The following is an 18,178-nucleotide window of genomic DNA, read 5'->3' on the forward strand; positions in this document are numbered from 1 at the left end:
TATTTTTAAGCATGACTGTTTGGATTTATATGAAATTGTAACAGTTTATAATAAGATCCAATCTGTAAGGTTAATGAAAGTATTGTTCATTGTTAATTTCAACATTTTAAGTACAGTACCTCATTGAACGTTTTCAGAAACTGTATTTTTGTATGATTTGTATTTTTATTGGACTACTGACGACTGCAGGGTTCAGTGAGTGAAGGGTCGCACATCGGCCAAGAAGTGTAGTGCCGCACTACGTCTTCAAAATTCGAACACATTGCTTTCTTTGGGGCTGTTCACACAGAACACTCTTTTCCATTACAATGCGCTACTTTTTCTTTGTTTTTCTATGTAAACCGTTGCGCTTGTGTCTTGCAGCATCTCGCGCATGACATGGCGTTCTTAAGCCATGAATCAGTTCAGACAAGTTAAAATCAGTTAAAAAAGTTTTAAAAAGCATCTCGAGACCTTGCTGTTTCCCCCATTCCACTGCCATAGGATGTAACACAGTTACAGTACATGGCAAATTTTCTAGAGGAAAAAAAATCTCTGAACTAATGCTGTAAACTACACATGGGAGTCAGTTGGTATTACTTTACTATAATATTGAATGTTAAAATTAACTTATTTATATACAAACACTTAAATTACACTCAATTATGTTTTTTATAATAAATAAAGTTACATAATCATATTTCTACTCCAATTTATTCGTTTTTTTTTAACATAAACCTTTAAATCGTGGCTGTCATAACTGATTTATTCAAACATGCATTGAATATTGAAGAATTGAGGTTGATTAGACATTAGAAGAACATAAAAAGTTTTTCATATTTTCTTTTTTTTTTTTATTATAATGTTCTACTTTGTGTTATATTACCTCAGAACTAAATTACAAAACACAAACCCCAGAAATGTGGAAAGGGTCCATACCAATTTTTCTGTAGTATCGGTACCAACTCAATGCTTTCAAAAATGAGTGTGTTCAATAGCATACAGGTTTTTGTTATGGCACTGAAATTGGTGTGGAGAATTTTGAAACTTCCCCTAGTATTGGATTTGCATAATTTCTAGTGAATCGGGTGCTAAGCAGGTGGCGTGTGACATAACAACTGTATCAGTGGGTGCCATTTATTCTTAGTGAATGCTTCAAGCATGCAGATGTTTTGACTTACCCAGTAAGCACCACTACAAAGTCCATGACATTCCAGCCATTACGTAGGTAAGAGCCCTTGTGGAAGGCAAAGCCCAGAGCCAAGATCTTAATGCCAGACTCGAAACAGAAAATGCCGATGAAATAGGGTTCAGTGTCCTCCTGCGAGAGAGAAAACAAAGGGACGGACAGAGAGACACAAGAATGTGTAAACAGGAGTTATCCACTGGACGTCTTCAAAAAAGAATGATAAGTCAGATACCAATTAGTTCCTGTTTTCTGTTGAGTTATGTAGTTTCTGGCATTACAGTATACAGAAACAAAGAAACACTGATCAACACAACTGGTACTCACCAAGCGCTCTGACATTGGTGTCTTGTCCCCGTCTGGAAGATGCTGTTCCAGGGCCAGGACAATGCAGTTAGCGATGATGGTAGCCAGGATCATGTACTCAAATGGAGTGAGAATCACAGGTCAAGGAAAACTCTTTAAACAACATGAATGCTACAACAGTTAAAATACCCCTTGAAGAATCGGTGGGATTATACAAATTGCTTGATGAATTAAACTGATGAAGCTATACAATAATTACATATATACATATTATATACACATATAAGACAAAATATATAAAATATAAATATTTATAATATATTATATATATATATATAATTTCACATTTAAAATTGTAACATTACATGATATAACATTTTATTTAAAATTAATAATATAAAAGGAAGAAAATAATAGAAAAGGAAGCAACATACAACTATTATATATATATATATATATATATATATATATATATATATATATATATATATATATATATATATATATATATATATATATATATACAAATTGGAAAAGGATCATTCTTGTAAATTTTGTTATTATTTTGCATTGTGGAATAGGCTACATGTAAATATTTTTGCAGCTTCTCGAGAGCAGCACAAAATAAAAAGTCTTATTTTTAAGAGTTAATCCCTTTATTTTTTGAAAATGCTAAACATCTTACAGACTCATAAAGGGGTATGTAAACTTAAGAGAAAAAGACTCTCTGAACATCAGTGAAGAATCAATACATCTGATACTGAAGGCAGACATTCAAACAGTCGCCGTAACTGGATTACTTAGCAAAATCATATTAAGCCCTTATGCTAGTAAATACAGGTCAAGTCAAATGCAGCAGTGCTTTTGCACAAGTCAACTGAGAATCAAGTCCCACCTCACTGACAAAATGTTTCACAGAGCAAGTGTAGCATCATGCTCATCCTGCATGGGCCAAACAACATCTCACACCACCTCCTTGTATGGCCGGTTGAGCCTGTGGTGAATAAGCTGGTATTCATGCTGAAGTAATGCACGCTGTGGATGAGTATGAGTCAGGCAGATTCTGTATGCTTTAAATGACCTCATCACTCGCCGCTCGTATTTACTGCAAGCCAATTTGTGTATGTGTGCTTGTGTGTTGAGAGTCAGCATGAGTTTTGAAGGTTAGAGCCTGCTGTGTGATTCAAAGTGACATGCTTCTTTGGCTCACTAAACACAAGATCTTAAGGGTGGGTAGGATACGACTATCAGGACTGTCACAGACCAGCTCTGTTCCAAAACCTAGTGAGCTGCCAATGCAGGCGGCAATTTAAAGTTACAGTGGTATGAAAGTAGCGAAAAATTATTTCTTCTGTATTCTGTGACGTACATCTGTGTGAAACTACAGAGCCCTGCACATGACATGTAAGAAAAAAAAAAAAATTGTGTGCACAATTTACTAATTCGTTCCCTCAAGTTACTAAATCATGTGCACATTTTAGTAAATTGAGGAAACGAATTAGTAAATCGTGCGCACGATTTAATTTTTTTTCTTGCATGTCATGTGCAGGGCTCTGTATGAAACTGATTATCGAAACAGAAAAAATATAGGCTTTCTATCCATTGGTTGTTGATTGGATGGAGGCTGATCTAATTGCGAGTTTGCAGTCGTTTATGCTAAACATATGCACGAATGTATAGTTTGCAATAAGTTAAATAACATGCATTTAGAGAATAAACAGGGTGAATTTTAATTCAACATAGACTCGCTCCCAATGCACAGGCTGCTCTAAAAGGTAGGCAACCCCTTACAAAAAAGACCTGCAGTATATTGAAGTACAACTGCAGTAAATCTACAGTTGTATTGCAGACAGTTATACTGCAATACTGCAGTTTTTTTTTTTTTTTGTGTAAAAAAAAAACTGCAGTTTGTATACTTTTCAGTATAATAAAGTATAATCACAGTTCAACAGCAGTAAAACAGCAGTAAACTGCAGTTGTATTGCAGTCATACTTCAATATTGCAGTTTTTCCTGTCCAAAAAACTGCAGTAATCTTTTGTAAGGGACTTAATTGTTCTGCTTCCTATAATACTCGTTTTGGACTAATTCTAAGGCGGAATATCATGTATCCTTCATGACTACATTAAGTAATCCTAGAATGCTTTGCTATGAGCTTAGAGCAAACGTAATTCCAGAAATCCCATAAAGGTGCCTGCTTTGTATCTTATACAGTAGGCTGACTGTTAACAAAGCAATAAGCTAACTTAAACTTAAAGCAACTTAAAGGGATACTTTACCACTGGTCAAATGGGCTTTCAATAAAACTTGGCTGCTGCAGTTGAAATTGTTGCTACCTGACATGAGAAAACAAAGATAAAATACTTTCTTCAAATAGGTAATGCACCGAGCATGTTGCCGTTAAAGGCCACTCCCACCAGTCTGCTATGGATACGCTTACCGGAGTCAAAAACCACCTTGCTATAGTAGGAAATACTTCTTAGCAAACTTATAGTTATAATGGTGTCAACTTGTGTTGCGCAAGAATTCAAAGTGCGTTTAGAGAGTTACTTTATATTTCAAGAGAAGGATCCAGCGCATTGTAGGCAGTGGCTAAAGGCTGCAAAGAACATATGGAGAGAACACCATGATAGAAAATCTGAAAAACCTCCACTTACAGTAACTGTTAATCCTCTGTCAATCCGTCTGTCCATAAGCAGGGATACAAAAATATGGAAGTATAGTCTGTATTTTTCAAATTTAATGCCAAAAGTCAAAACGCGTCATCCGGCAGTCTTTTGCTGACAAATAAACATGGATTTCTCGGTTTAGATAACATGGAGAAAGAGTAAACATTGTTAATTTACATATACTTCCAACATTGTACCAAAATACAGAGCTGGTTGAAAATCGGCGATGTTACATTTTAAGTAGAATTGGAATAACAGAAAAAGGAATTTTCTGAATTACAATTCAAATAAGTTCAAAGTAGGAAATGAATTCAACGAAATATACCTATGAATCTTCAAGACTTTCAAACAAATCTTTCTCAAGCCAACATTCAAAGTTTGTCTTGACAAACTTGGCTTCTGGTTAAAAACTAGTTATCTTACAAGAATTTCTTTGAACTTTAATTTATTTTAATTGTACATTCAATTGAACACAACATACTATATCCTGTTTGCTACCTCAATTCAAATTCAGGAATTTAAAAGACATTGTGAGTTCAGCTTTAAATGACACACAACTCTAATTACAGCCCACATCACAGCAGCCTGGTGACCTCCAGAGACAAAAATCACCATCAGAGTGAACAGGTTGTAGTGCGTAAAACAGCATGAAGCGTTACTGAGAAAAAAAGAGGGAATGATTCATTTCAGTGTGGCATAAGCTGAAATATCTGTCGAAGCAGAGAGAGAAGGAAAGATCTGGCAGACTTTCAAAGGCTCTGTACAGTAAAGACTCCAGCTCCCGTAATACCAGGCAGTCCGTCCAGCATTACAACACATTAACAAACATTGTGCCTTTTAATTAGCCTGCCTGGCCTTTGCTCCGAGTGTGTGTGCATGTTCTTCCACATGCATGCATAATGATATCAGTGTTGTTGTGTGTGATCATTCTAGTGTCTAATTTAAATACCACTGTTTGTGTGTGTTCACGCACCCAACGGGATGGCATGATGAAAGGGAAAGTGGCGCAACTCTTCCTCTCTAGTAGGGTGGATGAATGGACATCCTGTTCCTGCTCCAGAGGCCAGTGTTTGTGATATGGCCGCAGCGTGCGTTTTGGTGCTTTGAAGACCCTTTGCACTCACTCTCTTGCATTGTGAAAAAGGCGCCCTTTTAAAGACAGGATGAATATGAGACAATGCTATGATGTGCCCGCCAGAAAACTTTAATTATGAACCCACCTCTGCACAACACTATATATAGCAATGCCATTGAGATAAAAGAAAGTGGGAGACAAAGGAAGGGAGAAACTGTCCTTTCTCTGCCTGTGTGAGTGTGTTAAAAGTGGCTTCAGCAGCGCTGGCCTTGTGAATGCTATCTGGACGCTCTAAGAGGTCATTCCTGTTAGGAGTGAGGTTACACAGCTGGTACAGGAGGTCATGACTAAAAATCACATATTACAAGGGTCTTAACATGGTAGGTCATTCTGCTGCCTCCTAAGATACCTTTTTTATCAAACTCTATATATCATGATTTCCACAAACATATTAAGCAGCTGTACTGTTTTCAACATTGAAAATAATAAGATATGTTTCATGAGCAGCAAATCAGCATATTCTGTAGGATCATGTGACTGAAGACTGGAGTAATGATGCTGAAAATGTGTGTGTGTCAAGTGCCCTTCAAAAGTCTTGCACTCATCTTTTCCCTCTGAATCTGTTGTTCTCACACTCTCCCAGCATCCTATGCATCACGTCAATCTTTCATTCTCCATCCCTTCATCTCGTGCCTTGTCCCCTCAGTCGGCTATTCCCTCGCTCTACCTCTCCCACTGAACCTGTGCATTCATCATCTCCCTCCATCAACCAATCTTCATTCAGCCAAGTGCAGTCTGCACCGTCAGCACAGCCGCCTGACACTCCGCTCCACAGAGAGATGGATGGAGAGAGATGGAGAGACAAGTTGAGACAAGAAGACTGAGTGAAGGAAAAGAATATAATCTGCAATGGGACCAAAAGACTGAAATATGCAGATGAAGGTGGAGGACAGACACAGGGAGGCATTAAACGGATAGTTCACCCAAAAATGAAAATTTGATGTTTATCTGCTTACCCCCAGCGCACCCAAGATGTAGGTGACTTTGTTTCTTCAGTAGAACACAAATGATGATTTTTACGCAGTTGGACATAGTGGTGTTTTAGAGGTAATAAATGATAGCTCGGTTTCTCGCACAAACCGATCAGTCCGTGTCTTAGGACATCAATGTGTCGTAACGAGCCGAAGGGTTTAATTAGGATTAGTCTGTGCATGTTTTTCGACGCTTATTGATCCAAGTTCCCATTCACAAGCATTATTTGACTGACAGACGGCAACGGTTGGAGTTAAAAATCATAATTTGTGTTCTACTGAAGAAACAAAGTCACCTACATCTTGGGTGCGCTGGGGGTAAGCAGATAAACATCAAATTTTCATTTCTGTGTGAACTATCCCTTTAAAGAAGAGAGACAGATTTAACTGTTTTAAAAGTGTTACTGGAGTGAAGTTGCAAAAGTTAAAGAAATGAAAATGCACCTACTTTCTAAATGCAATTTATTGATATATTTGTGAATTATGGTGACCGGGAGGGGACATGTTTGGTTAACCTAGTTTTGTCATGGCCACGAGATATGGGAATGGGGTAACATGATGATAAGTCATATCCATGAGGTCATTTTGTCAAAGTATAACATCCTTATGTCGTGGCCACGTAAGGTTGTTTACAAATTTAACTCGTGGCCATGAGAAATAAATGTTGTTCTCTCAACACGGGATCTCGAGGACATGACTTTACATTGCATGGCCAAGACAAAAGGATGTCATTACCTTGACCATTATCAAGAATAATCATTGATGTCTCACATATTATTGATTGGAACACATCACAAAGCCATACGTCACTGCCCCTATTTTATTTATTTATTTAGCAGAGAAAAAAAAAAAAACTAATAAAAAGACAATAAATTACATTTGTCCAAGATCTGTTTCAAAACAAATCACAAGGACATACAACCCAGGATCACATTACTATGAACAGCAAAATTTCTTCCATGAAGTGACGTTTGTCCATACAATTCACTTACAGACCTGTGAATGAACTGATGTCATTTCTTACAAAACTTTTATTTGGAACGGCAATACGAAGGCATCATTTATTATGTATGCTGACGTACATCCGAGTATTATGGATAATCAAAAAAGCTTAAATGTAGGGCTTGCAGGGGTGGGGTTTAAGCAGACTAACCGCCGGTTTCACAGACAAGGCTTAAGCTAGTCCCATACTAAAATGCATGTTTGAGCTGAAAGTAACTTGCACTGACACATCTTAAAACATGTCACTGCCATTGTTTTGTCTCCAGATGCACACCAGTAATGTTTTTTTTCTAGGGTAAAGCTACTTAAATGCATTTATTGAAATAAGGCCTAATCCTGGCTCAGGCTAAGCCCTGTCTGTGAAACCGGGCCTAAATGATTGGAGAAGTCCGGCACAAGTCTAGAAAATTACCAAATGACCATGTTATGACACATTGATTAAAAATTACGAGATTAAATTTAAAAAATCAAATGAAATTAAAAAATTAAAATGAAACATCTATGAATAAATTGTTTACAAATTGATCAATAACATGCATTTCAAATAACAGATAGGGTGAAATTTCATTTTGTGTCGACTTAATACTTTCAGCAACTAAAAATTGCACAATTTCAGATGTTCCTTTGCAATCAAAATTTACAGTAAGTAGATTTGGCTCATCAAGCATTCCCCACCACTACTTGCTTTTATTGAAGAGTTGCAAACTACAAAATTGCTATACGAGCAGCGGTATCAAAATGGCTGACTAGACACATCAGAACTTAGCACTCTCACAAGCCGAATGAGTTGAGGCAATCAGACAGACAGTTATACTGCACGCTAATCCACTAATAGAGTACATGAGAGATTCAGTGGGCATGTCAGTCAGTCAGTGAGTGTATGTGTGTGAGAATCACTAGTGTGGTAATTAGCAGTAATAGACGGCGTAGCGCTCTACAGAGCGACCAGAGAAGCCCAGCCAGTGAAATGTAAATATGTATTGATTTCCTCATCTGGCTGTAAGGTCCCAGGCTGTTTGCTTTTCTAATTCTATCTCTTGCAATCTGGAGCTGCAGCCTGAATAATTTATTAACTAGAAACAGCAGCGTTTTTCCTTCTCTTTATGCAGCTATGAAAGATAGTCATGTAGTTACAAGCGCTAACACTCTCTCCATCTCGTCCCCTCACTTTAATCACTCATTTACCCCTTATAAACCCCTAGTGCTCAGAAATCAGTCTGTTAGGACAGGATTAAGAACGATACTATCCATGTGCATGTGTTTAAGCAGTATAAACATAGCTATACTGAAAAGTCCAGTAGGCTAATTAACTTTAAAGGAAGTTCTATGCAACACTTTTCCTTTAATGCCTGTATCAGCCTTCTTATAATCACTCAAACATGTTAATTTATGTATTGGGAGGTACCCTTATTACCCTTTGGCCTCAGTGGTAAAGAATGGAAAAACAGCTTGTTCTCCGATATATATATATATATATATATATATATATATATATATATATATATATATATATATATATTTTTTTTTTTTTTTTTTTTTTTTTTTTTGCATTGTACAATGTATAAAAACAGCTTGTTCTCCGATTATATATATATATATATATATATATATATATATATATATATATATATATATATATATATATATATATTTATTTTTTTATTTTTTTGCATTATACAATGTATAAAAACAGCTTGTTCTACGATATATATTTTATATATATATATATATACTGTATATATATTTTTGCATTATACAATGTATAAAAATGTATAATGTATTTCTATTTCAATCAAATGTTGTTTTTTAACTTTCTATTCAAAATATCCCGAAAAATGTATCAGTTTCTCCTAAAATAAGAAGCACAAAACTATATTTTACTGTCTATTTTACTTTTGATAATAATAATAATAATAATAATAATAATAAATGTTTCTTGAGCAGCAAGCATATTATTATGATTTCTAAAGGATCACGTGACACTGAAGACTGGAGTAATGATCATCACAGGAATTAATTACATTTTTAAAAAATATGAAAATAGAAAACAATCATTTTACATTGTAATAATATTTTGCAAAATTACTGTTTTACTGTATCAATCAAATAAATACAGCCTAGGTGAGCATTAAGAGACTCCTTTAATAACATTAAAAACATTTTTTTACCAACCCCAAATTTTGAACAGCAGTGTATAATATAATATAATATAATATTAAATGAGGCTTGTATAAATAACATATTTTACAACAATTTGAGAAGCTATAGCAGCGTGCAGATACTACTGAGGCCCTGTCTCTGCTATTTTATATAAAGCAGCATTGTGGACAGCGGTGGTATAGGTATTATGTTTTGTGTGTGTATCTGGTAGAGGGAAGGTAGCAGGTAAAGGTGTGTGGCAGTGGCAACAGCATTAGCAGTAGCAACATGTGACATGAGCACCAGCATGAAAATTCAAGCCACCACATTTTTTTCCCTCTGCACCCAAAATAGATTTCTCCCAAGTCAGCATCACGCACACATACCACCCAGCTACAGAACTGAATAATTCACTACTAGAACACAAGATACAGAACCAGAGAGAAAAAACATGAGCGGGTAGTGAAGTGCAATGCTAGCCTAAGATGCAAGCAATGCCAATAAAACACCTGACTATACACCTCTGCTACAATGAACAATTACATACTGTATCAACACAAAGGCAAATGTAATGTCGTTCCAGACCTGTGTGACTGACTTTCTTCTGTGGAACAGAAAAAGAGGATTTTGAAGATTTTTACTGGTTGCCCTTTTCCATGCAATCACAGTGAATTGACTGGAGCTTTTAAGCCTCAATAAAAGTATTATAAAAATGGTTCAAAATGTCTGATCCTTACACAAAGGTATCAGATGATTTCAGAAGGCTTCAGAAAACCACTTTTATGATGCTTTTCCATCATTTTCACTCAAACGCCTCAGTCTTTACATAGCATGAGTGTGAGTAAGTAAAGGCAGACAGGTAAAGAGTTCTGGATTTCTCGAGATTACATCCTTGCACACGTGGACAAGTGAAAGCGTGTAAACTACTGGGTTTTGTAGCCTCGTATGAGGCAGCAGCTGAGCAGCGTGGGGCTGCAACATTACGGATGACTACACTCATTTAGACCCAGACATTAGGAGGTATGAAACCACCAGATTAGGCCTGGAAGGCAAACACAAACATGCACGTATACACACATTGCTTAGCTGAAACAACAAGACTGGTGCTCTTATAATTTGAAAACAAAAGGTCTCATGCATAAATGTGACGAATGCCATTTCAAATTTCATGTGTAGACATATTCATTTTCGGAAATATTGCTGTACACCTTCTTACTGGACGTTTCCACCTTCATGTAAAAATGTGAGCAGTTTAAAACAGTAGTAACACAATGGTTTTGAAATGCAACGCTGCATTTATTTTTTCAAAAATACAGTAAAAACAGTAATATTGTGAAATATCGCTGCAATTTAAAGTAACCGTTTCCTATTTTCATATATTTTAAAATATTTGACATTTTAAGATGTCAAAGCTAAATTTTCAGCATCATTACTCTAGTCTTCACTGTCACATGATCCTTCAGAAATCATTCTGATATGATTTGATGCTCAAGAGACATTTCTGAATAGAACAGAATAGAATAGAAAGTTCAAAATAACAGCATTTATTTGAAACAGAAATGATTTATTATACTATAAATGTATTTACTGTCACTTTTAATCAATTTAATGCATCTTTGCTGAATAACTATATTCATTTCTTTCAGAAAAATTATTGATCCCAAACTTTTATTACACTTTTAACACATACGTTTTATTTTGGTATCACAAAAATTAAAAGACCCAACCAATCTGTAGAACAGATTTCATCAATTCCAAAACCTTCTGAAAAACATTCAAAAAATTCCAAAGGGTTAGCTCACTAGAAAATGAAAATTCTGTCATCAATTACTCACCCTCATTTCGTTCCAAACCCATAAGACTTTTGATCATCATTGAATCGTTCATAAAAAAATAAATGTAATCCCTATGAATCCAGATGAACAAAAGCCTTATGGGTTTGAAATTACATCAAGGTGAGTATGATGACAGATTTTGGGCAAACTATCCCTTTAAAAAATAATTTAAAAAATAAGGTCCATACTGAACTCCCTATAGCAGTTCACGATGCACCAAAATGTACCAGAAACTATGTATAATTGCAATTACTTTTAACTAAATGGTCCCATGCATATACGAGATTAGTTCCCTTCAAGTACATTGTAAATATCTGAATCCTTTGCCAATCCAATATTTCTATCTTTTACAATCATGCCTATAAACACACAGAGAGGGAGTGACTGGCAAAGACAGTGACAGTTGTGTGAATGAATCTAGGATGACACATTTAACTCCCTGCTGCCCAAATGGAAGAGAGCATCTAAAATGAAGGGACAGTCTTATCATCCAGTCATGCACAGTGTTCCCATCAGACACATAGGAACATGTTGTGATAATGGGAACAAGGGGAGAAGAAGAGCTCAAGTGTCCAACGGAAGCCTGTGTTAATGATCTAATTATGTGATGTGTATAGTTTATAAAATTAAATCACAATTGTAATTGAAACCATAAGATTTACTGTAGCCTTGTGGTATGTTTGCATTTAAGTGTGTGCAACTATGCCCCCATCCTAAATAATTTACACTCAGGCAGAATGCCACTCTCCCTGTCTCTCTGTTAGTCCAAAATCTATTCCAACAGTCTTCCTTTCATCCTTTTTTATGTGTGTTTCTCTAAATCCTTTCTCCTTTTGTCTTCAGTTCTCTGAATATCTGTTTCATCAAACATCTATGTCCAGATGAAACATACACATATGCAGTTTAAACACAGTCTATGTACACCATAAAACCCCAAATAACAATGTAACCTGCACTGTTTGTGTTTCACAACTGTAGAAAGTTGGTAACCAAACAGTAAGTTAAAAAATACACTGGAAGTCAATGAGAACCGAAACTATTTTGTCACCAAAATTATTTAAAATATCTTGTTTTATGTTTAGTCGTACAGGTTTTGAATGACATGAGGGACAGTAATTAAATAATTTTTGTATTAATGTAACAGGCAATTGTGAAATACATTTGTGCAAATACACAATTATAAAAACACATCAGATGTAAGTTATTAGAAAGAGGAAACATGACCTGCCAAGAAATATCAATACTAATAACCCAGCAATTGCACATAATAAATTTTAAATTAGCTGCTTATTCTTCAGATTCTGCTGAACAGACATAATAAGAAGAAAAAAATATTTGAGCACATAATAATGACATGCTTACGCTAAAAACTGTGCACAGATTCAGTGGTCTAAGAAGCCCGTCCTCTTTTCTACCACAGTTTTATTTCAAAGACACTATGCAGCTCTCTTACAAAACTACAGTCTCCATTTCTCCTCCAAACTGGCATTGGAGTATGCGGTTAGACAGCGATGCCTGTCTGTGGCCCATCTGTATGCATACAACAGAGGACTGACTCCAAGGAGGCAGAAAGGCAAGAGGGAAGGAGAACATGCCATTGAGAACTGCTCTTTCAGTCCGCTGCTGTTATTTTTAGCCTGACGGGAACCTCAGAAGAGGAGAGAGCAAGAGACATGCTTGTGATAAAGAACAAAAGAGGTTCGATATGTTAAAAAAATATGTTTTGTGTGTGTATGTGCGTGTGTGTGGGGTCCTGGTAAACCCTACGTTATGGGGACAAAATGTACCCACAAAAAAACTTGTCCTTGTGGGGTCATTTTTTGGTCCCCATGATGAAAATAGCTTATAAATCATACTAAAGTGATGCTTTTTGAAAATGTAAATTTGCAGAAAGTTCCCTGTGATGGGTAGGTTTAGGGTTAGGCGATAGAATATATAGTTGAAAATCCAATGTGTGTGCGTACTAGACTGTCAATTCAAAGTTGTTTGCGCACATAACTTCAGCAGATGCTTGAATCTTTATCGACAAAGTGAAAAAAGAGAAGAAAATGGCTTGATTCTTTTAAAAAACACATGGATCTGGTTATGTCAGCACCTTCTAACACAAGTAGCTCGATTTCATCAATGAAACAATTGTTTGCCAGTCAAGCAAACAGTAGTTCACTCGAAAAAAAAATGAGGGAGAATGAGGAATTTAGAAAGAAAGGGAAAGAAAAGGGGAATAAATAATTTAAATTCTGCAGACTGAATGTAGATCACTGCTTGCTTCTACACATGAGAGAAAACTGCAAGGGGCTCACGACAACTTCTTCCTATCAGTCTGTCTCCCTCTGGTGTCCACTCAACCACTCTTTCAGCCTTCTCCAAATCATCTATTTATAGCGGTGTCTTTAATATCATTAATTTCTCATTCTTTTCTATCTGTCATTCTTAAGTGGAAAACCAGATGTGACGATTTAATTATGAGTTCAGAACATTCCTTATTTGTGATTGAAAACATTCATGCACTTCACTTACTAAAATAAGAGCGCAGGTAAAAAAATGTTTCATGACCAGATGCATGTTTTAACACGTTTAAGAGAATTGAGCACATGTTTAAGGTCTCTTCGGACAGATATGCATACTTATCTGAACTCCAGATAGGCTGCAGTTTCATATTTGTCAATGAAACTAAAATTAGAAAATACAGCTATAAGGTTACATTCCATTTACAGTGCAGAGAGGCGGCCCATAAACGCAGAGAGGCTGAGACAATGTCTTTTTAGAGTTCCATTATCTCTGCAGAGATGGGTGAAAGAAAGGATGCAATGCTTGGCAACCATAAATTGATCTTCTCATCTAATCTACATTCACATGAGGCACACTCTTTAGCTTTTTGTAATTCTAAAACACATAAAATTTTAATCAGAGACGTCTGTAAGATACAAATAACGATCAATTGTATATTTTAAAAAGGCTGCTGTACTGTGGGTGTAACGCCTCCTGTTTGAACCGCCCGCTTTAAGTGGGACTCGAACCCAGGTACGCTGGCATAGGAGGCGGGTGCTCTAACAAGGAGGCTAAAGACCGCAATATCTAGCGCCTCTTGAGATCAGGGGAATGAGGTTTACACGCACAGCTCTTACAAGCTCACGACAGTTACATGGGCATCTAAAAAAACACTTCTGAAAAAGCTGAGAAGTTAAGGACTTCGGATCACAAGGCCTCATTAGATGTTTCCATGAGATAAATCAGAAGAATGAGGCTTTTTAGAAAAAAAATGGCTTTCAGGCCGAGTGCAGTGTTAAAGGTCACTGAAAGCTCTGGCAGTTTATAGCCTAATACAGTGTCAAGAGAAGTGTGTGTGGGTGCAGTTCTGTGCACTTATAATGATTTTAAATCCTAAGAGGTCTATTAGAAAAGGCAGGGAGTGAACTTCTTCTGCAGTCTGTGTTTTTTTTTTTTTTTTTTTTTCTGTAACTAAAGATTTATCTAAATAAAACACCAGTGTTTAATGGGTTGTTCTGCCATTATACTGATGCATCCAATCTAATATAACAGTAAAGTGGAACCTCATACATGATTCAGTGTATCTGCTCATTGCATCTTAGATGCCCGGCTTCTGAACAAGCTCGCCAAATCACTTCCAAAAGGGTTGAGGCCATGATGACAATAGGTACATAGCATAGTTCTTCATTTTCAACAACAAATATACATAGTAATAAAATATATAAAACTGGTCTACTAAAAAAAAAAAAAAAACAACTACTATCTGTTTACAACATGAATGGGGGTCTCCCAAAAGAAATGTGTTTCAGGAAAATACACACATAATTTACACCTACATGCACAATCAAAGCATTCCTAAGGTGTAAGTTTTATGTAACAGTGTCAAAATAAGTATGTCGAGTACAGTATGTTCTAATTTGCAGGGTTCATAAAACTCTAGGCGAAAAATATAGCTATTCGATAGACACTTTACAATCCCATAAGGCCATGGGAGAAGAGTTGTCATAATTGTAAATGCTGTTGATGTCACGTGGCAATACCACACACACACACATGCGTACTTATAAATCGTACTTTATCAGCACTGGAGAATTAAGTTTTTCATTAAATGCAGTACATACTCCAACAGAACGGAATTTTGGAAGTCACTCTGCTCCACTCACATACGCCATTCCAGACTGGCTTTCAGTCTGTATGCTGCTTGGATGACACATAAAGCTATTCTGGAACTATTTGTGTTTGCATAAACTAATCATGCGTTAACTAGCCAATTTTAGTGTGAAACACAAGTTCCTCCTTATTAAGTATGCTTCATGTTTACTAGCTGCTGTATAAAAACAATGTCACTCTGTATTGAACATCAGCACTGCTTTGATTAGGCTACCTGCGGCCTGGTATAACTGCTTGTGTGATATCGCCATTTCAGTCTTTCTGCAGACTAAACCTTTTTGTCTTTAAAAAACGAGGCTATGAAAAAAGCAAGTGCATATATATATATATATATATATATATCCCGTATCCTCCTGGAGCTCTTAGAATATGGGAAATGGTGGCTTCCCCCCTCCCCTCGCCTCGCCTCCCCCTTCTCACCATCGCTTTCTCTCGAACGAGACCAAGCTGAGAGAGACTGCACATGCTGACATCAGCAAGCCTCCGCGAGCCACAGCGCCGCCCGCTATCGTCACACAGCACCGCTCACCTCACGCCCGTGCGTAACTCACCGAAACACACACCAGAAATAGAATCAATTCATCTTGCCACCGAAATAACTTGACAAATAATGAAAAGAATCCATCAAGTCACGACCTCTCGCGCATGGTTTCTACACAGCCATCATTAAACCATCAGTAACGTGTTTTGACATGTTCAGGTGACCTTATACTCAAGTGCACTTTACCTGCAACCGGAGGCCTCACTTAGTGGGTTTTTTTAAAAAAAAGGATATGGCCATTCGGTGATCTTTTTGGCGTATTTTCTCACAAAGTTGTCCTCACTGAAGATGAACAGAGATCGGTTGACAGTGAAGCAGTTTTGCCGCACCGGTATAGGGTTGTACAGGGCCATAGTTCTGGCTCGCTGGGCCATTGACTGCTTGTACATTCTCTGTTGACCACCCGGCGGGCCACCCTGCCTGCTGCCGCCGCGGCCGGGCCCCCCTTGAGCGTGTCCCGGTCCTCCGCCATACCTGGACGGCACCTCATCTCCGAACCGAGCCATTCTATAGACTCCAAATCTTCACGAAGCAGGAAAAAAGGGGGCGAATATTCAACGCGACCACACCACATTACATCCCATCTGCTTCAAAACTTAATACGTGTATAACTGGAGTACACATTTGTCTTCATGGCGTGTAGATGTGACGTTAGACTCCAGGAGCTGATGGTTAGGCGAAATTTTAGGCGAAAACGAAAAATAAAACGAACATAAAAACAAACAAAAATGGAACAAAATAGCGTGCCTTATATTTTGCAGTTCACAGGTTCGTTTCCCACTTCAACACACAAAAATGGTCCATCATCACCTCATTTTATGAGTCCTAAATCAACATATTTCCACGGCCATGTCATTCTTGAGTAAATCTCTCGTTTTCTGTGGCTCCATCCTCAATTTCCAGAACGGTCACTCTCCCGTGCTTTTCCTTCAGGTTGTAATTATCATAGCTACAATCATTTAGGCTATACGATCTATGTGTGATAACCAAGTGAACAGAAATGAAAACATTTTTTTAGTTCAGTTTTAACTGTGCATTCTGATTATCACAGCATCAATATCTATTTAAAACAGATTTTATTAAAAAAAAAAAACGATTATTTATTTATTTCGCAACATCCGCAATATTTGGCACAGTGTACCTAGCTATAATCTGCCTTCGGTCACCTCGCGCGCACGTTTACTCGAATGGATTTGCATCTCTGCTATATCCGATATAAATGCTGTTTTCCTCTTCTTTACGACACATTATTCGGATGCAAAAATAGATCATCACAAGTATCGATTGATTTTTCCCCCCCTGCGCTCACTGGTAAGGTGTCATCCTTTTCGCCAGAGCCATTACTGACATTTTAAGTGCAAAAGAACCAATCCAGCCGTCATAAAATCCAATGTAGGGACACAGTGACAGAAAGTAGAAGCATCAATCGCGAGGGGACAACGGCGACATCTTCGGGTTCCCATAGCCGCTCTCGTTTCCCTGCACTGGGCTCTGGGCCGCGTAGGATCTGCTCATCTTCCCCGAAGGCAATCCGTTAGTGAGAACACTCGGATCCCTCTATTCCTTATTTCTGCCAATGTTGAGCTGTCTGTTAGCCTCGTTACTCCCCGTCAAGCGCCCCGGAGGAAAAAAAAAGAGGGGGAGGAGGCAGCTGAGCACGAATGTGGGGTGGGGGCTCGCAGGATATCAGCTTGTGAAACACAAGCCGAACGAAACAGTTAGCTCCGATCAGCTGGCAAGCTAAGCTATAATGAGCCACTGATCAATTCAGCGCTCTGGCCAGTTCTTCTTGCAGCACATGACGCACGAACACGCACCCCACTGACTGTGTTTTTTTTTTACCCCCTTCTACTAACTCCAGTCTGTACCTGTACATTCAGCCACTACTGAATGTGTTCTCAGCCTCAGCTCACCTGCCTCACCTTATACCGCATTATAATACCGTCGGCTTGTTTATACGACAGAGCGGTTGTGCAGCTTTGATAACGGCACGCAACAAACTGACAGCGCGTTGTCAGGTTATGGGCTGTTTGTGCAAGTGGTCGGGATGTGCGCGCTGGGAGACAGCTGCGCATTCAAACGTGCGTCTCTCGGGAACGGCTCCGCTTTGCGAGGGCACGCAGGGCGAGGACCGACAGGCTATTCTTGGACGCAGACATTTCGGAATTAATAGAAGGAGATTTCCCATCAGTACAGCTGACAACTCCCCCTCTCCACCAACTCACCCACTCACCATTTGTAACAACACTGAAAAAAAA

General features: G+C 37.6%; 1 protein-coding gene across 1 annotated transcript in view; it reads right to left on the reverse strand.

Annotated features, from left to right (window-relative positions):
* Positions 1 to 16,673, reverse strand: part of cacna1aa (calcium channel, voltage-dependent, P/Q type, alpha 1A subunit, a) — a 103,081-nt gene extending 86,408 nt beyond the window's left edge. The window contains exons 1-3 of the mRNA XM_067382144.1: positions 16,155 to 16,673; positions 1,493 to 1,598; positions 1,161 to 1,300 (exon numbers count right to left, since the gene is read on the reverse strand). Of these exons, the coding sequence (XP_067238245.1) occupies positions 1,161 to 1,300; positions 1,493 to 1,598; positions 16,155 to 16,426 (518 nt within the window). The 5' untranslated portion in view covers positions 16,427 to 16,673. The remainder of the gene's footprint in view (positions 1 to 1,160; positions 1,301 to 1,492; positions 1,599 to 16,154) is intronic.
* Between the last annotated feature and the right edge of the window lie 1,505 nt (positions 16,674 to 18,178).

The sequence above is a fragment of the Chanodichthys erythropterus genome, chromosome 3 (genome assembly GCF_024489055.1).
Source record: "Chanodichthys erythropterus isolate Z2021 chromosome 3, ASM2448905v1, whole genome shotgun sequence".
Taxonomy (NCBI): domain Eukaryota; kingdom Metazoa; phylum Chordata; class Actinopteri; order Cypriniformes; family Xenocyprididae; genus Chanodichthys; species Chanodichthys erythropterus.